At 44.8% G+C, this 24,144-nt stretch overlaps 1 protein-coding gene and 1 pseudogene across 1 annotated transcript; one reads left to right on the top strand and one right to left on the bottom strand.

Moving 5' to 3' along the window:
• Nucleotides 1-3,049: 3,049 nt before the first annotated feature.
• Nucleotides 3,050-12,630, bottom strand: LOC102906908 (pregnancy-specific glycoprotein 22-like). The gene is made up of 6 exons (XM_006997650.3): nucleotides 12,425-12,630; nucleotides 10,703-11,059; nucleotides 7,600-7,959; nucleotides 5,660-6,019; nucleotides 4,333-4,640; nucleotides 3,050-3,241 (listed from the first exon to the last, which is right to left on the bottom strand). Exons 1-5 carry the CDS (start codon nucleotides 12,486-12,488, stop codon nucleotides 4,360-4,362), a joined length of 1,422 nt encoding a protein of 473 aa, XP_006997712.2. The 5' UTR covers nucleotides 12,489-12,630; the 3' UTR covers nucleotides 3,050-3,241; nucleotides 4,333-4,359.
• A 3,405-nt stretch (nucleotides 12,631-16,035) lies between these two features.
• LOC102906599 (small ribosomal subunit protein uS15 pseudogene) lies at nucleotides 16,036-16,489 on the top strand (annotated as a pseudogene).
• Nucleotides 16,490-24,144: the final 7,655 nt, after the last annotated feature.

Here is a 24,144-nt window from a genome sequence, read left to right as displayed (position 1 = left end):
TTTGGATCTGCATGATGGACCCTTCACATGCTCCAGCAGATCTCAGATGGTGTGAATGTTGGTGTGGGCCAACTCATAACCCTGGTTCTGGGCCTGGGTAGTTGGTTAGTAGTATTGGTTAGCCAACCAGCTCACCCCTGTCCTCACCACCAGGGTGAGCTCTCTGGCATTGCCCTGTCTAATTGACCATATTCAGCAATGAGCATGGGGTGGGGACAGTTCTCCTGCTTTCATGACTTCAGGGTGGGCTCACCCATACCTATACCATGAGGGCCAGTTCTATGATATTGCCCTGGGGACATGCAGGTGCCAATCTCCCAGGTGCTGCAGCTGCTGGGGTGCTAGACACCTCTCCTGCTCTTATGACCTCAGGCCCAGCTCTTTCAGCCACCACAGGCACCAAGGTGGTGCAACTCTCCCTAGAACTTGCCACTGTGACAGAGGAAGGGAGAGGCAAAATCTCCCAATCTTGTGTCCTCGGGGTCAGCTCACCCACACCCCCATCAACAAGGTCAGCTCTACTGTGATGCCCAAATGAGGTGCAGGGCCCAATTTCCCAAGTGCTGCAGCTGATAAAGGGGATATTCAGTTCTCTAACCCACCACAGGTAGCAGGGTTGAAGAGGAAGGCATCTTTCCTTTACCATAACCACCACACTACAGACTAGGGGTGCAGAACCAGCTACCCTACTCTCATGCCCTAAAGGTCAGTTCTCCTGCAACCCTGTCTACAGGATCATCTCTATTGAAAGAATTTTTTAAGAATTTTCTACATGCTTATTTTATTTATATCAACCCCCAATATCTCTTCCCATGCCTTCTTTTCCTTCTATTCCCTCTTAACTTCATAACTTCTTTATTACTATTATATATATGTTTATACATAAGTTGATAAACATGTAAATACCATCTGCTGGGCCCATTTACTGTAGCTCATCTGTATATCTTTTTATGTCTGACCATTTGGGATTAGATGACCTACTGGGGGCTCATCCCTAGAGAATAGTGATTCTTTTTCTCTCTCTCAGCACTCATTAATTGCCTGTAGTTCTTCATTTGTGGATAGAGCCCCATGAGACTTCCCCATCCATGCTGCCATGTCAATTTCAGTTCTGTTTAGATGGCCATATGGTTAACATTTCTTGAATGCAACTTCCCAGTCATATTTAGTAGACACGCTCTCACATGAGATGGCATGGTTCTTTGGCTCTTGCAGTCTTTCTACCTCCTCTTCTGAGATATGCCCTGCACCTCAAACAAAGGGATTGTGTTATACATAAAACAATTCAAGCTAGGCACCCTGTTGTGTTTCATTGTTCATTGCATGTGAACAAGTTTTGAGTTTCAGTGGCGGCCTCCATCAGTGCAAAAAGAAGCTTCTTGGAGGATGCTGAAAGAAACAATTGTCTGTGGGTTTATCCACCACAGGATGGGTTATATCATGAGTCTCAGGTCCAGATGTTAATGCTACCATGTTCTAGCCCTCCACTGGGCTGGTGGAGTTGATGCTTGTGGTTCTATGTATCAGTACTGTGCAGACAACAGAGAGGAAATTGCCCTGTGTGGGACCTCTGACCCTTGCCTGTTTCCACGAGTGTTTGTCACTAACCTCCCTGATAACCAGAATCAGAAGAAAATGAATGAGAAAATGAATCACAGTCAGATGCAAGAAGACCCAAGAGGTCAGAGAAGTGGGGACTCCTTGCAGTGTGGGACAAACATAGAATTTTTCATGTGTGAGCTGAGTTACAGAGCTTGATGATAGACAGATGAAAGGCTGCCTTTTAAGATGAAGTTCTGTGTTCCTCCAGATGCACTGAACTCTTCTGCTCAACATGGGCTAAAGCCCTCTAAGGCTTTGCTGTCTAAGGCAATACTATTAAAAGTTAATGATGAGAGTTCTATTGCGCTTCCTCAGAGCATGTCCTAAGGACTTGACATGTGAACAGAAACCTCACCCAGGAAACTAGAAGCAGGCCTGGCTTTCAGGTCAGTGGTCCAGCTGGAACACAACCTTACCCATGTTGCACAGATATTTCATGATGACTGACATGAGCCATTGGCTTATAAGGATGAAGCATAAATCTAGGAATGATTTAGGAATGTGAATGGGCAGGGCAGGATTTGCAACCTTTGACCTTGGGTGTTAACATTCCTCTGCTCACACACATGGACCATATAGACAGCTCTCTTGAGGTTTAGGTAGATACTGATTATCTGACCTATAGAAACTAGAAGCAATAACTTGTTGAAAAATGACCTGATGATCCACATTGTGCAAGAGGTGTGCTGGTTAGTTTGTGTTACCTGACACAAACTAGAGACACCTGGGGAACCTCAATGAATTTCCTACATCATCTTGCTTTGTAGGTACATCTATACAGCACAGCATTAACATAATTATTGCTTGATTTGTGAGGGCACAGCCCACTGAGGATGGTGCCATCCCTAGGCAGGTCATCCTGGACTTTACAAAAACAAGTTAACTGAGCAAATGATGGACAGCAAGCCAGGAAGCACTGTTCCTCCATTGTCTCTGCCTCTGTTCCCATGAATTAGAATATGATACAAATAAATAATAAGAGTAGAGAAACTCAATGAGTCAAAATATTATGATTCACAGTTATTAATAGTATTGACAAATTTTAATTTATTAATTTTGTTTTTTAAAGCTTAACATTATTGGCTGTGTGATGGTCACATATGTTGTTATCCCCTGTCCTTGGGAGGCAAAGAGAGGCAGATTTCTGAGTTCTGGGTCAGTCCATCTACAGAGCTAATTGAAGGACAGCCAGAGCTACAAAGAAAAACCTTGTTTCAAAAAAAAAGATTAATGTTACTAATACTAGAAGTAAAATATGAGGCCTTACTGTCCATTCTTAGAACACTAAGAATTCCATGAGTACTTTATAGTTGTGTGCTAACCATTGGGTGGGCTAGATGAAGCAGACAAATTCCTAGAAGCCCGGAACCTACTGAGATAGAAGCCTGAAGAGACACAAAACTGACTTCATGAATAACACATACCTGAATCAATAAAGACACTTGACAAAAGTGAACAGTTTTTAATGATGAAAACAGACAAACTAGGTAGAGGATAGGCCAGTGTAGCAGGGGCACACATGAAAAAAATCACAGCCACCTCAGCATTCAGTGGAGACACTGACAGCTTTTCCTCTAAGACCAGGATCAACACCAGGATGCTGCTGTGGCCACTTCTGTTCAGTATTCCCTTAGGAGTCCTAGACAGAACAATTAGGCAACACAAAGAAATGAAAAGTGACCAGTTATTCAGCTGTAAAATATGTCTGAAGATGACATGAACTTATCTGTAGAAAATCCTAAAACGTCTACAGAAATTTCTGAAATTGGTGAACAAACACACCCACCTGAACTGTACTTTGGTAAATTAATATTGACCACAAAATTTAATGTCTTGTTTTGTCACATGCACAGAGATAGCAGTAGATGGAGTTATACAGGGCTTGAGGTAGCATGATGAGATTTGGAAATGGACAATGGTGATGATCACATGACAATATAAATGTGCTTCATGCCACTATGCTGTATGCTTCAAAATTGCTAAAGGAAGAAATTACACACACACACACACACACACACACACACACACACACACACACACATACACACACACACACACACGTGTATATATACTATGCAGATTCGATATATTATATCTTCCATATATTATGTATAATGTATAATATATATATACATCCAGGAAAAAAAACCATGTACACGGTCATCACAATGTTAATGCCACTCTCAGGATGAAACAGTACAGTGTGACCTTAAGTGAAGGATTTCCACCTATATATCAAACTGTACATCAACACTATTCAGGAAACAGTTATGTCCACAGTGAAACATGGACAATACCTTTTCCTGTCACTCTTCCTCACTACACATGGATGACTGTTGTCTAGAGAGCATTGATGTTAAGCAAAACTATTGGAGCATATGAGAGGATGGTAATCTCCATGCAAACACTGTACCATTTAACAGGGGACTCAGAGAATATGACATTTTGGGGGGTTCTTGTAGTTAATTCCCATTGATTCTGAGTGCTGGCTATGGATTTGATCTGAAACCTAAGTCTTAACCCCTTTGCGGTATTGATTACCATGTTGATGTCTTCGTTTTCTTTTGAAGATCAAATCTCACTTTGAATCCTGTCCTTTCCTTGTGCACACATTTATCCCAGGATTACAGGCATGAGTTACCATGCTGGCGCTACCCGAGTGGTAACTGATAATTTTTACCATTTGACTTTACTCCTTTTTGTACCTCATTGATAAAGAAATGCCCTCACCTTTCTGTAAGATGAGAAGACAGGTCACTAATTCACCACAGCCAGCCTGACTGGGAGACTGGTCTTTGAACTGACTGTGTTGGAGACCTCACACTTATACTGTCCAGCATCCTCCCTCCTGACAGGATCTATGCTGAGTCCACACTTTGTTGGGGACAGGGTCATCCTCTCTGTGAGCTGCAGGCTCTGATTATTGAAGACCCAGCGGATGGAGATTCCAGTGTTGGCTGAGAGGCAAGTGAAAACCACAGAGCCCTGTACTGGGACTGTGGTGTCAGTGACTCGCAAAAAGGGCTCTGACACAGGCTCTGCAAAGAAACAGAGGAGGAGAACAAATAACACTAGTCCTTCAGAGATCTCAACCAGCCCCCCTATAGTTCACACTTAATCAAACCTCCATGGTAGATAAGTTAGAACTGTGAAGATAATATCTTGCACTTTGGATCTGCCACCCATGGACTGTGTGATCCTGATTCAGGCACTGTTACCTGTGCCTCAGTTTCCTTATAATAGGACACACAGTGCATGATCATTGCCATGTCTATGAGTTAAGGTTAAGGTATAAGTAAAGGCCTGACCTTGGGATCTGGGTAAGCTGCTCATCTCAGCGGCATCTGTTTCTCTTTTCCCGAAGAAAAGAATTCCTTTGACTGGGCCCTTGAGGACAAGTAGCTTCCTGGAGAACTGTCACTCCCTTCAGGGATCCTGACTATCCTGTGAAATATCCTAAGCCCATGAGAAGAGTTGGCTTACATCCTGGCACCTGTCCACTGAGACTCAGGAGAAGGAGATGCCCGGTGACCTATGAACTGCAGCTGTCATGGCAGCTAACTCCATACTCTATGGGTCTTGGACAGTCCATAAAGCCTTGTTCCCTGTCAGCTCTAACAGGAAGTCAAAAGCAAACAGTGACAAAAAGCTCCCTAGTGTCATCTGGAGTCTAATCAGGAACAGAGATTTGGAGCCAGGGTTTCCTGGTATTCTCTGTGAGAACCCCATGGCTTCATCAGCCAGGGCCTGCCTGACTCCCACAGAGTCTTTCTGTGATCATGTGCATGGTGAAAGCCCAAAGTGTCTGGGATGAAGCTGACATCCTGGGGTTTAGTTTACCCAGAGCATGTCCTCTTCTCTGCAGGTGGAGACAGGTGAGTAGGTCTGACCTATTGCAGTTTGTCTACACTATGTGTATCCTGCAGTAAGAGTCCAAACCCCAGTGTGGGGGCACAGTGAGTGGGAGAGAGAGAAGGCACAGCCCAGTCCTGACAGTTCAGTGTATGAAGTAGGATAAGCCACAGTCATCAGCCTGAGGCCATAGAGAGTCACTTACTCTTCACATGGAGTTGCACATATGCTTTTTCAATTATGAAATCTCTGTTTGAAGTTTGAAGTGTGTAGAATCCTGCATCTTTCTCAGTGATGCCCTGGAGCAGCAGAGAACCGTTGGTGTACACCATCTCTCTTCCTCTGTAGGCAGGTCCCCTGATGATGTAATTTATGGCTCTGCTATAGTCTGCAATTTTAAGGTTCTGCATGCTATGCACCCCTTTGTACCAGGAAAAGGTTCGCAGATCTTCTGGCAGATTATGAACAAGGAGAAGAACGCTTTCCCCTTCAGCAGCATTCTGTGGCACTGGTTCTATGGTGAGTGGAGCAGAAGTGAGAGGGTTGCAGCAAGCAGAAAGGGAGGCTGGAAATAAGAAGAGAAATAGTCATTTCATGGGGTCATTGTGCTTGGTGGATAGATGATGACCTCTGTCCTGAGGAGATGGATTCATGGTTGAACCTAGAGATGTAGGTGTGGGTATGCATATCCCACCTGGGGAGAGTTCAGAAACGTGATGTCCTCCATTCCCTTAGTCCACTGAATGTGTCATTTCTCTCCATGGAACTCTCTCCCAGGATGTCTACATAGCTGACCCTCACTGCCCTCAGTCAGACACTGCTCACACTCACACACACTGAGGTTTGTGATGATGTCTCCTCTGACCTTTTTCTCTATATACCCTGGATCCTCACTTTCTGACTTTTTCTCAGTTTTTCTTTGTGGCTTCAGTCAACCTCTGACTTCACCTTCTAGATGTCCTTGATGCTCTGCACTGTAGCCCCCGGGGCTAGTGCTGGATGAAGGCGGGAGCACTGTGGTCTTCTCGGCAGACTTAGGTATCAGAAAACACTCAGGAACTAGGCAGAATAACTTTTGTCAACTTGACACAAGCTAGAATCAATTTGACAGAGGAAGCATCAAATGAAAATGCCATCAACAAAGTGAAGTGTTGGGAAACCTGTAGGACATTTCTTTTTTAAATTGGTGATTGACATAGAAAGGTGAAACCCAATGAGAATACATCCAGGTCTGGGCTAGTGGTCCTATCTGCTATAAGAAGCAGGCTGAGCCGGGCGGTGGTGGCGCACGCCTTTAATCCCAGCACTCGGGAGGCAGAGCCAGGCGGATTTCTGTGAGTTCAAGGCCAGCCTGGGCTACCAAGTGAGTTCCAGGAAAGGCGCAAAGCTACACAGAGAAACCCTGTCTCGAAAAACCAAAAAAGAAAAAAAGAGGCCGGGTGGTGATGGTGCATGCCTTTAATCCCAGCACTTGGGAGGCAGAGCCAGGCAGATCTCTGTGAGTTCGAGGCCAGTCTGGGCTACCAAGTGAGTTCCAGGAAAGGAGCAAAGCTACACAGAGAAATCCTGTCCCAGAAAAAAACAAGAAAAAAAAGAAAGAAGAAGCAGGCTGAGCAAGCTGTGAGGAGCAAGCCAGTAAGCATCACTCCTCCATTCTCTCTGCATCAATCCTGGACTTTTATATATGAAACTCTCATGTTTAGAGCTATGAAATGCCACAGTTTGACATGGATGGCCAAAACATTTTTTCCTGTCATCTCAAAGGAAATAAGATACCAGTCTGGGCAAAATACTCCCCAGGGTCATGTGTAGTTGAGTAGCAAATGACTAGGACCAGGGCTTCCTAGTGATCACCAGTCTGTGAGGTTGTCATGGGTTCTTCACATGCATGGCTAGAGCCTCCGGAGAATGGGTCAACTCAGACATCTTAAACTGAGTTACTTTCCATCAAGTTCTCCCTTGATACAAGGGGAATCATGAGATGGGGTCTGATCTATGGCCATTTGTCTCCACCATGTGTGTCCTGTACTAAATGCTCAAACTCCAATATGGGCATGAAATGGAGAGGGAAGGTAGGCACTGGCTAGGCATGACAGTCCTGTGTGTCTTAATCCCACCCGGCACAGAGTGATCACAATCACTTACTGTCCACCTGGAGTTGCACATGTGTTAATTTCATTTTCAGGTCTCTACTCAGAGTTCGTAGGGTGTAGAATCCGATATCATTCAGGGTGATGTTGTGGAGCAGTAGGGATCCATTGCTGTACATGGTCTCTCTGCCACTGTGTGCAGGGCCCGGCACACTTGAATTCTTGCCTACCATGTGTCGGGCAACTTCATGGTTCTTGAACACAATCACACCTTTGTACCAGAAAAGGCCTAGAAGATTCTCCTGGAGATTGTGAACAAGTAGAAGAACGCTTGCTCCTTCTGCAACTCTGGGTGGCACTGATTCAATAGTGGGCTGAACAGAGGTGGGAGGGTGTGCATAGGTTAAAATGGAGGCTAGAAGGGAAGAGAGAGATAACCATCAATTTAGGGACCTGTGTATTTGGCTAAAATGGGGCCATGTCCTACGTGGATGTGTCCATTGCTCAGCCTAGGGGTATGGGTGAGTGTCTCCCTGTCCTACTTGGTGGAGGTCAGCACGTGACCTCTGTTCACTCTGAGTCCCTGTGTATGTCATTTCTTCTGTATGGGGCTCCCTCCTCAATTGTCAACATGGCCCCAGCTCACTACCCTGAGACCCCTGCTCACATCCGGTGTAGATACTGAGGAAATGCCTCTCTGACCTCTTCCTCTACACATCTTGTCTTCACTCTCTGACTCTTTGTTGTTGTCCTCCACCTCTTATGGTTCCAATCAACACCTGACTTCACCTTCTAGCTTTTTTTTCCTGCTCTGTCTTCCAGTCAAGTAGGACTGAGGAATGTGACAAACAGGATTGGTCTTCCCTTTTTTAAAGTCTGCCTAGAAAAAAACTACTTACCTGTGGAGAATGAAAGAATGGATGATGTCCCCGGACCCTGTATGCCCATGGATTTATTTCAGAAATTCATAGGTTTGGGAATACAGTGATGAATGCCTCCATTTGCTTTGATTTTTTTACACTTTTACTTATTATATCTGTGTGTGAGTTTGTGTGTAGGACCATGTCTCAGGGTGTATGGGTGGATGCAGGACACACTACCTAGATGGAGGTCAGGTTACAACTTGTGATCCTTGGTTCTCAGGTAGTCAGACAATGAGACAAATGCTTATATCCCCTGAGCCATGTCATTGAGCAACAATAGCTTGTTTTTCTATTTATGAAGTCATAGCTCCTAACATCAGTCTTCAGATGGTTGTGGCCACAGTGATAAAGCTTGGATAAAAACAGTCTCACCCTTACTTTTTCTTATTAGCCAAATATTTCCTGCTGCTTCCCTTTGTCTTCTCCCTACAAACCCCAAGACTCCTCTCAGGTCCTTGTCCCCCTTAGGAGACGTCAGACAGTAGATCAGTCCTGTGCTCTCACATGCTGTCAAACTGTAGTCTCCTCACCTGTGAGCAGGAGCCCCGGATGGGTAATATATCCTTTACATAGGGGGAAACGAGTGTCTCCATGGTCTCTGTGGCTTGATCTGTCCTTCCCCTGTGGCACTTCTGCTCCCAGCCTGTACTCTCATTCCCCCATCTGAGCTGAGCCTCCTCCTAGGCAGGAGCATCTCCAGGACTTCCACAGGCAGGGGATGGTTCTGTCTTCCAAACCCTGCTCTGGCCCCTCACTCTCAGTGCTTTCCCATGTCCCTCTCCCCTTCTCTCTTTATGTCTTAGTCCTCCAGACCACACAGTGAGCAACAAACTGAGCATCCCTGTGCCCTGAGAAAACACAGCTCACCCTGGAGCTGCCCTCTGCTGTGTCCTGGCCTTGTTCTGTGAGCAAAGAGGGAACCTCTGCACTTTGCTGAGACATGGAAACCCAGCTGGGTGCCGAGACTGTTCTGTGTTCTCAATACTCTAGAAACATGGAAGTTGCTCTCAGCGAAGTGTCAAAAGGATCTGTGGGGACTCCAAAAGCACAAGCTCAGTGATGTGCAGGCAGGGGACATCTATTCTCACTGCAGTCACTAGTGAGGGATCTGGCCCTGGACAAAGGCTCAGAAACAGTTTGTCATGAGTTTCCAATTCTGAGTGTGTGGGAGGAGGTGACCTAAGTCCTATAAAGAGGACTCAGGGCTCCACCACCTCATGCATGATTTTAAGAGAATGCGCACACTTCCTGTTTGCTGACTGTGTTAATGGGTCTACCTCTGTGCTCTCTGGCATTTATAGATGCCTTGGACCTCTGTCTAGCTAATTCCCCTGGCTACCGTTATCTTTCCAAAGGAAATACATAAAGGGGAAATGAGCATGAACCCCTGGAAGTATATCAGATTCAGGAAGAAGCCAGTAGTTTGGAGAAGGCTGTGTCAGTGACCTCCAGGTCTGTAGGGATAAGAGTGGGAGGCAGGATACAAGGTAAATTCCTGGCTCAGGCAAATAGTCTTGAGTGTTGACTACGTGTGATCCTCCCCCTGGTGATCACTGCAGGAACTGCAGTTCACTTCTGGGAGCTATCCAGATTAGCAGAGCCTGCAGCCATTTCCCTGAAGGGAAGAATTCCATGAGTTGTACCACAGGGGACAAGAACCTGTCAGGAGGACCTGTGCATTCAGTCCCTCTTTTCAGAGACCCTGGCCTTCTTGTGAAGTCTCATAAGCCCATCAGGACAGTTAGTTAATGGCCTGGATATCTGCCTAGCTATGTTCTCCCTGTTCCCAACCATAGGGAAGTCAAAATCCAACCATTACAAATGCTACTCAGGACCATCAGAAGTTGAGTCTGGGACAGAGGTCTGGATCCAGGGCTCCAGATGTCCCTCACTTCCCTTTGTGAATCCCATTTTTCCTCAACCACTCACTACATTCATCACTCATGGTCTTTCTCAAGGACACATCCTGGGGAGAACACCAACAGTCTAGACAGAGGTTGATATCCTAGGCTGAGTTACCTACCATGCATCCACTTGTGTGCAAAGTGAGATCAAATGAAGGATTCTGAACTACTGCAGTTATTCTCTACCATATGTGTCCCACACCAAATGCTCAAACCCCGACATGCAGACACATGCAGAGGGGAAGTAGGCACAGGCTGGATTTGGCATTTCTCTGTGTGTCCAGTGGAAAGAACCCCACCCAGCACCCAGAGTTCAAGAAGAATCACTTACTGTGCACGTGGAGGTACATGGATGTCACTGATACAATTTCTGCTTGTCTACTTATGGTTCGAAAGGTGTAGAATCCTGTGTCCTTGTGGGTGACACTCTGGAGCAGCAGGGATCCATTGCTGTACACTGTCTCTCTTCCGCTGTGTACAGGCCCTGTTACACTTAAATTGTATTTCAGTGAATAGATGGCAATTCCACGTTTCAAATTTGTCACGCCTTTGTACCAAGCAAAGGCTAGCAGATTATCTGGCAGATTGTGGACCTGTAGAAGGACATTGTCTCCTTCGAACACATTGGGCGGCAGTTCAATGGTGATTTGGGCAGTGGTGGGTTGATACCAGCAGCTTAAAAGGGAGGCTACAAGGAGAAAGGGGGAAAGCATCAATATTGAGCAGATGTGATCATGACTCAGCTTAGGTGTTTGACTAGAAATGTGCTAACCATGCTTGATGGAAGGGAGCAACATGACCTCCATTTCCTCAGAGCCTCTGACTGTGTCTTTTCCTCTATAGGGAAAAACCTTCTCACTTGTCTGCCTGGCTCTCCCCTTCAGTGTCCCCATACCCTCCTCACATAAAGAGTATTTCTTGTGAGGAAGCCACTCTGACCTCCTCCTCTAGGGGGTCCTTATGTTCTGACATTTTCTTCCTCTGTTCTCTTTGTGTTATCAGTCATCTCCTGGTATCCACCTCTGGATACACTGACTTTGAATCTGATAGATCCAGGGCTGTGTAAGGATAGGGATTGGTGTGACCTTTTAGGAAGGTTCAGTTCCTAAAATAGTCTCAAACATCAATGAAGAAATAAAAATTGAAAGAAGCTGGGAGGTGGTGATGCACATCCTAAATCACAGCAATTCAAAAGTCAAAGCAGGCAGTTCTCTGAGTATGAGGCCAGCCTGGTCTACACAGTGAGTTCTAGGATAGTCAGGAATATACAGAGAAACACTGTGTTGGGGTGGGTGAAAAAAGAAAAAAGGAAGGAAGGAAAAGTAGAAGGAAGGAAGTAGTGAAGGGAGCAAAAGAGGGAGGGAGGGAGAAAGGGGGAGGGAGGGAGGGAGGGAGGGATGGAGGGAGGGAGAAAGGAAGGAAGAAATGAAGAAAGGAAGGAAGGATGGATGGAAGGAAGCAAGGAAGGAAGTTAGGAAAGTGTGTCCATGGATTTATCTACATAATTCCCATTTGTAGCTAAGGGCAATAATTATACTCAAGAGTGATTTAAATTTTTTTACATTCACTTATATACTCTAAGTATATATTTCTAAAGGCACATGTCTCAGTGTACATATGAGCAGGTCCGTGCCACAGCAGCTGTGTTGAGGGCAGAGAAGGGCCTGTGGGAGTCTGTTCCCTCTATCTACCCTGTGAGAGCTGAGGACTGAATGCAGGTTGCCATGTCTCCACACACTGAGCCATCTCTCTGCCCTACCCCGTTTCAGTTCCACTGAGAGTCACACTGTCATTGCTGCCATCAGACTTCAGAACATTTGAGCCAATGCAATTGACTATGAATAGGAAGTGTTTGGGGCTTTTAACTTCCCCTCATCACCTCCTGTCCACTGAGATCTTCAGATTGCTGAGCCTCTGTCCCTCACTCTACCTTCTGCCCTGTGACTACAGACAAAAACCTCAAGTCTTCTCTCAAGATCCTGTCCTCTTTACGAAACTCCAGCTTGCTTCTGAGTTCCCCTCCCCCACATGGCTAGAGAGTGGGTACACTTACCTGTGAGCAAGAGCCCCTGCCAGGGGGTGCATCCCTTGCAAGAAATCATAAAGGACACCTCCATCTCTCTTCTCACTGTCTGCCCTCTGAGGAGGAAAGCTTCAGCTCCAGCAAGGTGCTCAGTCTCTTCTGTTCTTCCTCCCTATGAGCTGAGTGTCCTCCCAGGCAGGAGCACTTCCCAGAATCCAGTGGGCTCTGGGTGGCGGTATTTTGTCCCCTCCACTCCCAGTGCTTCCGGCATCCATATCTACTTCCCTTTACATTTCTCCTCCAAGCAGCACATTGAGCAACAAGGCTGATAAGCATCCCCATGCCCTCAGAGAACAATGGCTCATCCCAGGACTGACATCTGCTGCTCTGTCCTGGCCTTGGGTCTGTCAGCACCAGAGGGAGTCCCATCCTGCTTATGTGTCCTTGTGACACAGAGACCCAGCTGAGCATCTGGTCTGCCCTGTGTTCTCAATGCTCTGGGGAGGTGGGATTTACACCAAGCAGAAGGTGGCAGATGCCAGTTAAAGCTAGAAAGGGGCCAGCTGAATGATCAATAGGGATGGAGATCAATTCTTTTTCACTAGTGTCACCAGTCAAAGTTATGATCCTGGAGAGAGGCCCAAGAGCCATTGTGTGAGGAGTTTCATGTCCTCAGTATTGGGAAAGACATGACCTCTGTGTCCTGGAAAAGCTCCCTCTTCCTATGGAGGAATTCAAGACAATATTCTGGACTCCTGTGTTGGATGATCTGTGTGTTGGGTGAGCCCATGTCCTCCCTATTTTCCTGGGTCATCTTTGTCCTTTGCCTAGGTGATTCCCTGGTAGAAATCCTGTCTATGAAGGATGCCTGAAGCGAGGGGACTTTCACGTTCCCCATGCATAAAGATATTCTCAGACACATGAAGCAGCCAGTAGGTCAGAGCAGGGCTGAGGAACAGTCATGGAAATGAGTCTCCTACTTAAGGTCATGACTCAAGGAAAGAGTTGTCTAATTGTTGAGTATGTGTCCTGGTGATCACTTGGAAAACTGAAGTCTCATATCTAGGACTTCAGGAAAGAGGGTTAACACGTCAACTGTGACCTGCCCTGATACCCTGAGCACAGGTGGGATAGAGGGCCTATCATCCTGTTCACTGTACTCTCTAGAACTCCTAATTCCATCTAGTATAGGGTGGGTCTAGGCAGGGTTCCAGATCTTTCCTGGGAAGACCTGGACTACATTTAAAAATAGTGTACATCCAGAGGATGGAGATCCTTGGTAGGAGCCTTGTACCTCCAAATTTTCAAAATAAAGTCCTGGGATACTTATCTTGAGACTCAAAGGAGAGGACACCAATGTAGGGCTGCACCTGCACTCACTGCCAAGTCTCTGGCATCTAAATCTTTCCTTTGTTTTGGCCACAGGGAAGTAAGGGGTTTGGTTCTTATATACATAGAAAATTGATTCAAAAGGATGTGATAGCTGTTGTTCTCTATATGCTGTTTCTCCCACTGTGATTAAAAAAAAAAACACCTTGAGAAAAAACAGTTTAGGAAAGTGTATTAGTCGGGGTTCTCTAGAGTCACAAAACTTAGAGAATATATATATAGTGGTAGTTTGAATGTAATTCACCCCAAATAATGTCATAGCGAGTGGCACTACTGAGAATTATTCTTTTCTTAGAGAGGGTATGGCCTTGTAGAAAAAAGTATGTCACTGTCTGGGTAGGATTTGAGGTTTCCTATGCTAAGGATGCTTCCCATTGAGTCAATTGACTTCTTGTTGCCTACAAGATGTAACCCTCTCAGCTCCAGCAGCATCTCAGCTTGCATACCATCATGCTCTCCATCAATATGATAATAGCCTACACCTCTGAAACTATAAGCAGGGCACCCCAATTAAATGTTTTCTTTATAAGAATTGCCATAGTCATGGTGTCTCTTCACAGCAATGAAAACTCTAACACACACACACACACACACACACACATACTTATGTCTGTTTCTATATGGGAATATTTGGACTTACAGACTGCAGTCCAACAATGGCTGGCTGTGAATGGAAAGTCCAAGAATCTAGTAGTTTCTCAGTCCCATGAGGCTGGGTATCTCAACTAGGCTTCTGTATGTGCTGGAATCCAAAGAAATTGGCTCCAGTGCCAGTGAATGAATGCATGTGCTAACAAGATGAGAGCAAGCAGGCAAAGAACAAATGAACCCTTCCTCAATTGTCTTTAGATAGGCTTCCAGGGAAGATGTGGCCAAGATTAAATGTGTGCCTTCCCACTTCAAGATCTGGATTTAGGGCGTGTCGCCCTGCCTCGAGATTCAGATCAAAGGCACATTGTCTTCCTGCCTCGACGTCCAGATTGCAAGTGTACCCTCCATTTCTAGATTGTAGTTCATTCCAGACGTAGTCAAGTTTGACAACCAAGAATAGCCACCACAGAAAACAAAGGATCCACTTCTCTTCCAGGTTTGGGTAGCACTGAAGGAAGTCAAGGCAGCAAAATCACTCTCTGTCTTACACTTAACTGGCTTTCTTAATCAGTCAAGGACCATCTGCCTAGAGATGGTGCTGCCCATAGCAGCCTGGGCCCTCCTGCATCAATTAAAGCAATCCCTCACAGATATGTCCACAGCCAGACTTGATAAAGACAGTTATGCAGTTAAAATTCTTTTCCCCCAAGTGACTTTGCGCTGGGTCTAACTAGGACACTATTTCAGACTGCTAAGTCTTCAGGGAGACTCCACAAGAAGTTACCCCTTCTCCAAGTGAGAGTCGGTTTCTGTTTTCTGTGGTTACCACATGTGCTGGTGTCTATAGCCCCTCAAAGCTGGACCTTGAGTACCTGAGCACAGCTCTGGGGTATCTGCCCTGATTTCACTTTTTACACAACCCAGGACCTGAGTCCAGGGAACCTCGGATGTGTACCACTGACATGGTGAAGACTTAGTGAAACAGCATCATCAAAAAATTGGTTTCTGGACTGTGGTCAAGTAGGGATGGGAACGTGAGTGATCAGGTTGGTGAAGGATGAAGGGGAAGAGTACTGAAAGAGGTTACTGGACAGGGGGAGGGTATTCCAAGTCAGGAAAAAGCACATGGGAATCACGCAAGAATCTACAAGGCCCCAGCTAAGACTCCCAAAAATAGTGCATATGTAGCCTGAACTTGTCATCCCCTGTGACCAGGCAAGACTTCAAGTAGAGGGATTGGGACACCAACTCAGCCACATAACCTTTCACCTATAGTATGTCCTGCCTGTGGGACATGCTGGGGTAAGTGTGGCCTAGAAATTGAGGGAGTGTCCAAGCAATGACTGATCTAGACTAAAACCCATGTCAGGAGAGTAAGCTCACCCCTGATACTGACTGGGCCACCAGGACCCACAGGCTGGATGACCCAGAGACCTATGATAGAACCAAACATGACTGGACAAAAAAATAGGTTAATGTGCCCGGCGGTTATGGCACACACCTTTAATCCCAGCACTTGGGAGGCAGAGCCAGGCAGATCTCTGTGAGTTCAAGGCCACCCTGGTCTACAGAGTGAGATCCAGGACAAGAACCAAAATTACACAGAGAAACCCTGTCTTGAAAAACAAAAACAAGCTCTTTGCTGCCAGATCTCCGCCATCATGGGTCGCATGCACACTCTTGGGAAGGCCTGTCCCCGTCTGCTCTGCCCTACCATCATAGTGTCCCCACATGGTTGAAGCTGACACCTGATGACTTGAAGGAACAAGTTAACAAACTGGCCAAGAAAGGTCTGACTCCCTCCCAGATAGGTGTGATCCTGAGGAACTTGCATGGTGTGGCACAGGTCCATTTTGTGACTGGTAATAAAATCCTGAAAATCCCTAAGTCAAAAGGCCTTCCCCCGACCTCCCTGAGGATCTGTACCATTTGATTAAGAAAATGGTGGCTGTCCAAAAGCATCTTGAGAGGAACAGAAAGGATAAGGATGCTAAATTCTGCCTGATTCTGATAGAGAGCAGAATTCACCAGCTGGCTCATTACCATAAGACTAATCGGGTCCTCCCGCCCAATTGGAAATATGAGTCATCCATAGCCTCTCCTCTAGTGGCATAAGTTCTCTTGTGTACACAGCAATAAAATCACTTTGAATAAAAAAAAGAAAAAGAAAAAGAAAAAATAGTTCAATGATGCTTAGCGATATCCTGCTATTCTCATAGATTGGTTGCTAGTCCAACTGTCATCAGAAAGGCTTCATCCAGCAACTTATGGAAACAGATGCGGACCCACAGTCAGACATTAGGCAGAGCCTGGGGAATCTTGCAGAAGAGGGGGAGAAAGGATTGTAGGAGCCAGGGAGTTCAGAGACACCACAAGAAAAGCCACAGAATCAACTAACCTGGGCTTACAGGGGCTCATGGAGATTGAATCAACAACCAGGGAGCCTGAATGGGACTGACTGAGGCACTCTACATATATGTTATAATTGTTGAACTCAGTCTCCTTGTGGGACTCCTAACAGTGGAAACAAGGACTGTCTCTGACTCTTTTGCTGGCTTTTGGGACCCTATTCCTTATACTGGGTAGCCTTGCCCAACCTTAATACATAAGGAGGTACTTAGTCTAACTGCAACTTGATCTGCCATGTTTTGTTTATATCCATGGGAGGCCTGTCCTTTCCTGAACAGAAATGGAGGAGAAGAGATTTGAGAGTGGGGATGAAGGAGGGGACTCTGAGGAGAGGAGGGAGGAGAAACAACAGCCAGGACAGTAGATAGATAGATAGATAGATAGATAGATAGATAGATAGATAGATAGATAGATAAATGGGTAGATAGATGATAGATAGATAGATAGATAGATAGATAGATAGATAGATAGATAGATAGATGAATGAATGAATGAATGAATAAATAAATGCACATCAGTTACATTATGACTCAGAACAGGCCTCCCAAGCATGTCCATAACCAGCCTCTTCTGGCTCCATTAGAATCAGAGCAGAAGCCAATCAGCAGCTTAGACAAGACAGGAGCTGGGAGCATTTGGGGTAAAGGAACATGAACATGGCTCAAAGAAGTGGATGCCCTTTCTGGGTTATAGATATCATGAAAGCAAATGGAGGGGAATGAAAGGAATGAGTTAATGACAGAAAAAAATCTACTTGACCTTCAGTACAGTCCCTTTCCCTGGGAAGTTCCTACATTCAAGGAGAAATCCCTTTTCATATTCTAAAACCAATCCAGGGTCACTCAGAAGAAATCAGAGATGCAAGATGAGGAAGAAGACATAAAGCTAGAATCTTGTGAGAAAATTGGAATGGTCACAGGCCAGAAATTAAATTCTGTGTCTATTCATAAAAACAAGGTTTCACTCCAAGACTCAGTGCTGACATTTCAGGGATCATTTACCAAGACCTGTATTTTTCTTCACTGTGCTACAATTGAGGCCAATGACAGAGTTCTGGACATGGGAGATATAGGGTCCACTATTATTAGTAGTGAGTTGGAGATAAAGCACTTGTGATAGGATGACTGTGGCTTCCAATTGGTGAGCCAAGAGTACTGTGCAGGGGGGAAAGAAGTTGTATGGAAGGAGATGTTGAAGGTTGACCCTAGATGGAAATTAATAGCAGAGGGAGATATGATTGGGACATCAGGAAGATGTGGAGCAAACAGTATAAAGCTACATGTGACGTCAGCAGAGGAAAGGGGAAATCATTGTCTGTAGAAGGCCATAGTATCTCTCTGAGCTGTGCTATAACCTTAGTTAAAGGGTGCCAACCAGAGCTGTGGTGCAGATTAGTAGAAGAATACTCATGTAGCATGCACAAGCCCCTGATTCATCACCAGCACAACACATAAACACATCCCCTATTGTAGTCTTTAGGATATCCTGCTCCAAGACAACCCCCAGGGTTTGCAAAAAATTCCAAGAATGTGGCAAGGGCTAAACTTTTCTATCTGATGGGAATTAGAAAAGAAACACATACTTCCTAATGATAGCTTTCTCTTTTACTTCATCTTGAAAAATCTCTTTCTAAAAATATCTCTGTCACCACACAACTACATATTTTTCCATACAGCTACATATTTCTCTACACATTTCTCACAACAGAAAAACTCTGGACAATATATGAGTTACATTTTGAGGGTCAGAAACATTCTGATAACACACGAGAAATCACACAGTATCTCTTGGGCTTGGAATGTCATGCTGACTGGCCAGTGAGTGAATAAACATGGCAACTCTTGGCTGTCAGCCAGGTTCCCTAGTGTGCAGGCTGTAAAGGTGGGAGCATGGTGCTCAGCATTTCTTGACAGAAAGTGACAATGAAATTCAGGACCTAAACAATAAACAGTTACTTGACTGAACCTTGAGTCTTGTATCATAAAACTAAGGTTACTTTGTACAGCAAGTCAATTGCAGCAGGGAGTTGTATGCTAAATGTTATTAGCCTGATTTTGCAAGTGAAGAACTGGCACTAAAGATGCTTCATGCCTGACCTTGGTTCAATAACCAGACATGAGGAATCTGTCCTTGTGCAATATATTTGCAGGGACAACCAGTCTGCTTTGAATTTGTTTTGAGGTTATAAATTATCTACTATCTATAAAAAGTTGTCTTTGTAGCTGAGAATACTGTTACTTTCCTATGTCAGCCTGAGCTATGAAAAATATCCTAGTATTATTTCTATTCATCAAAATTGTACAACTTAAGAAGAAATCATCTTCCTGACCATACACAGATAAATTTGCCCAAAACGTATAAAACACACTACCAATGGGCTGTGGAAAGAATCCCACAGCTGTTCTTTTTAGGGAGGAATTGTGGGAGCACATGAGAAAATACAGACAGAAACAAATGGTATCCACAAATAGTAGCTCCACAGTCTTTGCCTAGTGAGGCTCCCCATCAGAGAGTTATTCATCTGGTGGGGCAACCAGTTGAATATTAGTTGTCAACTACTGTATATTCTATGGCCTCTGACAACTCCTCCTTTTTCATTTAATCAAAAGAAGCATATAAATCTCTCTTAGGGCAGTAAATAAGGTGAATAATTAAAAGTCTGAAGATGACTAGAAGAATGATAAGTAATATTGTAATGATTCTGAAATTAATAAGTGTGGTGGTATTGTGTTCCCCAAAATATTGTGTACTCTAATAAATTTATCTGGGGTCAGAGAACAGACAGCCACTAGATACAAAGGCTAGAAAATGGTGGCACTCGCACCTTTAATCCTAGCATTCCAGAAAGTAGAAACATATATAAGGTGTGAGGACCAGAAACTAGAAGATTTTGGCTGGTTAAGCATTTGGCTGGTTAAGCTTTCAGGCTTTGGAGCAACACAGTTCAGCTGAGATTCATTCTGGATGAGGACTCAGAGGCTTCCAGTCTAAGGAAACAGGACCAGCTGAGGAACTGGCAAGGTGAGATAGCTGTGGCTTGTTCTGTCTCTCTGATCTACCAGCATGGACCCCAATAACTCGCCTCAAGTTTGATTTTATTAATAAGAACTTTTAAGATTCCTGCTACATCTGGTACCCAATGTTCGTGTTACGAATTCATGAAAAAGCTGTTTGCCTGTGGCTTTGTGAGCCCCAGCTCGGGCCCAAGCTACACTCAGCCAGTTGTGATGGCACACGCCGGTTGGATTTGCTGAAGGAGACAGAGGCAGGAGGATCCCGAGTTTGAGGCCGGCCTAGGAGGCTTGGGAGAAGCTTTGGCCCAGACTGAGCCACAAACAGTGGTGGGACCATGGAAGCAGTGGCTACTACTCCACGTTGCCAGCTCCTTCTCATCATGTTGGTGATGCTGCTACCTGGGACGAAGGGTTTACTGCTGCTGGTTCAGAGAAGAATTGCCAGGACCATCGTGTTACAAGAATGCATCGGCAAAGGTCAGTTTGGAAAAGTTTGGCAAGACAAATGGTGGGGAGAAATTGTTGTGAAGATTTTCTGTTCTAGGGAAGAATGTTCATGGTTCCGAGAGACAGACATTTATCAGACTATGATTGCTCCAAACCACAGAGGAGGCAAAAAAAAAAAAAAACTGCAGGAAACCATGACCATGCCTAACAGTGATTTTGAAATCTTCAAAAATATGACAGGATCCTACAATGATGATTCCACATGGACTATGATAAAGCCATTAAGCCAATTAACACCATGGAAAAAATCAACTTTGGACTACAAACTGGTCAGGACAGTTTCGAGATGACTAGCTGAGATGATCCAGCTTGACAGACTACTTGAACAAAGACTTGAAACAAGCCCTGAACTTTCCTATTATCCAGAGACGGGAAAAACGATACAGGACTTGATGATTAACCCCAAAATTTTCTTTTCAAGATTCCCTAAAGATATCTTCACCCCTAGAAAGCAAAAAGAAAAAGAGAATATAGATATGAGATAGATCATCGAATCTACTCTGAGAAAAAAGATAAAGAAATAATAGGATAAATAGGTAGATCATTGAATCTACACTGAAGAAAAAAGGGGAAGATATAAAAATGACAAAAGGTAGACTACTGAATGTATTATGAAAAGAAAAAAGAGAATATGGATATGATAAGATAAAAAGGGAGATTATGGAATCTACTTTTAAAAAGGAACTACTTGTTTTAAATAAGTAATGAAAATTTTTTGGTCTGAGTTTTTCAGATGTTACTGGACTGGACATTGTTAATATATATAATGGAGTTTTTATCTGAATCTGTCAAATGTTAATGGACTAGATATCATTAATGTAATTTTTGGTTGTATATATTGTATATACTTATTGGATAGTTTTTCTTGTATTAGTTATAAGCTTTTTTAATTTTAGACAACAAGAGAGGAAATGTGGTGGTGTTGTGTTCCCCAAAATATTGTATACTCTAATAAATTTATCTGGGGTCAGAGAACAGACAGCCACTAGATACAAAGGCTAGAAAATGGTGGCACTCACACCTTTAATCCTAGCATTCCAGAGATAGAAATCCCTCTGGATCTCTCTGAGTTCAAGGCCACATTGGAAATAGCCAAGCATTAATCCCAGAAAGCCAGCCTTTAATCCCAGGGAGTGGTGGTAGAAAGTAGAAACATATATAAGGTGTGAGGACCAGAAACTAGAAGACTTTGGCTGGTTAAGCATTTGGCTGGTTAAGCTTTCAGGCTTTGGAGCAACACAGTTCAGCTGAGATTCATTCTGGTTGAGGACTCAGAGGCTTCCAGTCTAAGGAAACAAGACCAGCTGAGGAACTGGCAAGGTGAGATAGCTGTGGCTTGTTCTGTCTCTCTGATCTACCAGCATGGACCCCAATAACTCGCCTCAGGTTTGATTTTATTAATAAGAACTTTTAAGATTCCTGCTACAAATAAGAATCAATAGTCTGCATTGATATTTAATCAATGTTTATATCAATAATCTATATTTATCATTAATAATCAATAATCTATATTTACAATTAATCATAAATCAATAATCTATATTGATGATAAGATGAGAACTAGTTTAAACACCTTTGTAGGTGTAGTTGTGTATGATCCCAGAACATCTCTATTCGCAAAAGGGCAAAGGAGGCCGGGCGGTGGTGGCACACGCCTTTAATCCCAGCACTCGGGAGGTAGAGGCAGGCAGATCTCTGTGAGTTTGAGTCCAGCCTGGTCTACAAAACGAGTTCCAGGAAAGGCACAAAGCTACACAGAGAAACCCTGTCTTGAAAAACAAAAAACAAACAAAAAAGGGCGGAGGGGTAATATAAAAATTTATAATAGCATGATATGATGTGATTAGGTGTGTCTAAATATTATGAATCTGAGTATCATAAAAGTATAGCCTTCTCTAGAACAATAATTTTATGTATTAATCTTTAATCAATATATTTTTAAATAAATGATGGCAATGAAATATTTTTAGATATAGAGTTTACCTGAATTAGTGGTGTGCATCTGTTGAACCAAGGCTGTGGCTGAAGTTGACCTATATCTGTAAACTTGCAATCAAAGCAATTAATAAACCATTTAGCTATGAGAGGGCAGTACCAATTTGTCTCAATACACACATAGCAAGATTTACATATGAGAACAATTGTCAGAAGTACACATGGAAATTGTCTGTTAAAATATACATATCAGGATCATGGGCAGAATGTATACAATTAGTAATAAAACATTTTTAAGGGCAATCCAGCCCATGAGCTGGAGAGTTCAGTATTTAAAAAAAAAGTGTGAGTGACAAGGGGTGTAGAAATCACTCATGGTTGCTCCCTGCTGACATGGAAGCAAAGCATGTTGGGCTTATAACCTGGAATGCAGTGTAAGCCCAGGAAGACTAGACTGTTTCATTTGTTGTCCTGGCGCTGTGACACATGCAGGCAGCTTGGAGAAATCTGTGCTGGGAGACAGCTGAAAGAGTGCAGTGGCAGCCCCTGGAGTGTGAGTTGGAGGGTGGAGGGCAGGGCACAGTGGGATATGGCAAGGGGACAGCTTTTATAACCCTGGTTCTGGGCCTGGGTGGTAGCTGGGTTGATGAGCTCACTAGCTTTCCCTTACGCAGGTGAGAATTCCAGCACTGCTTCAAACAGCCCATCCAATGCAGGCTACAAGCAAGGAGTGGGGCCTGTTCTCTTGCACACTGGCCCCCCTCACTCACATCACCAGGGCCAAATCTCTTGTTTTGTCCAGGCAAGGTACAGGCCCCACTCTCTTGATTGCTGTAGGGGGAACATGAGGAAGTGGCAGGGTCAGCTCCCATGTTCTCATGCACTTGGGACTGGCTTTCCTGTGCCCCCAACAACAAGGTCAGCTCTGATGTGCTGCCCAGGTGTGGTGCAGGGTCTGCTCAACTGTGTGCTGCAACTGGTGTGGGGCAAGGCAAGGTCTCTCACTCTTATGACCCTGAAGCCAGCTTTCTTGCCTGCCACAGGTAGAAAGGGACAGAGGAGGGAGGGCATCTTTCCCTCACCCATACCAGCACATGACAGATGAGGAGGGGTCAGTTCCTCTGCTCTCATGCCTTCAGGGTCAGTTCACCTGTGTCTCTGACCACAGAGTCAGCTTTCCTGTGCTTTCCAGAAGTGTTGCATGTCTATGGGGAGGGGTGGGGCCATCTTTTCTGAGTGTGGGGCAAGCTCTCCCCTGAGGAGTACAGCCAGCTCTCCTGCTGCAGTGTCCAGAAACAGATAGGGCTTACCATCTCAGGGCCAGTGAAAGACAGGGCTGGCACAGCACAGCAAGGTTCCAATGATGCCTGTGCAAACATGGGCCATGGGCATGACCTCAGATGCCAACTATAGCAGGACCACAGACCCAGACTGCTCTCAGTAGCAGCTTGGGCCTGGTGCCAGCACAGCCCCAGTGGCAGCCCATGCCAATCAGATCAGCACAGTCCCATTGGCAATATAGCCTTCAGGTATCAACATGGTCCTGGGTGGCTGACCAGACCCTGGCAATGCACAGAGCCCTTGGAGGCCACTAGAGTCAGACACCAGCCTAGACCCTGGCCTCCACAGGGCCATGGATCCAGACATGGCTCTAAGCAGTGGGCCATGCCCAGATGTCTCCATGTTTCCAGGTGACAGCACTGGCCACCCAGATCAGAATGGCCACAGGCATAATACAGTCCTCAGACACCAACCTAGGTGACCAGCTATTGGGAGCCATGTGGACTAGTTTCAGGCCAGTACATGAATGCTCGTCCAATGGATCTCCAGATGATGCAAAAGCCCATGGGGACACAGTCTGACCCAGCAAGGACCAGTGGACTTTGGGGACAGCCCAGAATGTTG

The sequence above is a fragment of the Peromyscus maniculatus genome, chromosome 1 (assembly GCF_049852395.1).
Source record: "Peromyscus maniculatus bairdii isolate BWxNUB_F1_BW_parent chromosome 1, HU_Pman_BW_mat_3.1, whole genome shotgun sequence".
Lineage (NCBI taxonomy): Eukaryota > Metazoa > Chordata > Mammalia > Rodentia > Cricetidae > Peromyscus > Peromyscus maniculatus.
This window is presented reverse-complemented; position numbering and strand designations above follow the sequence as displayed.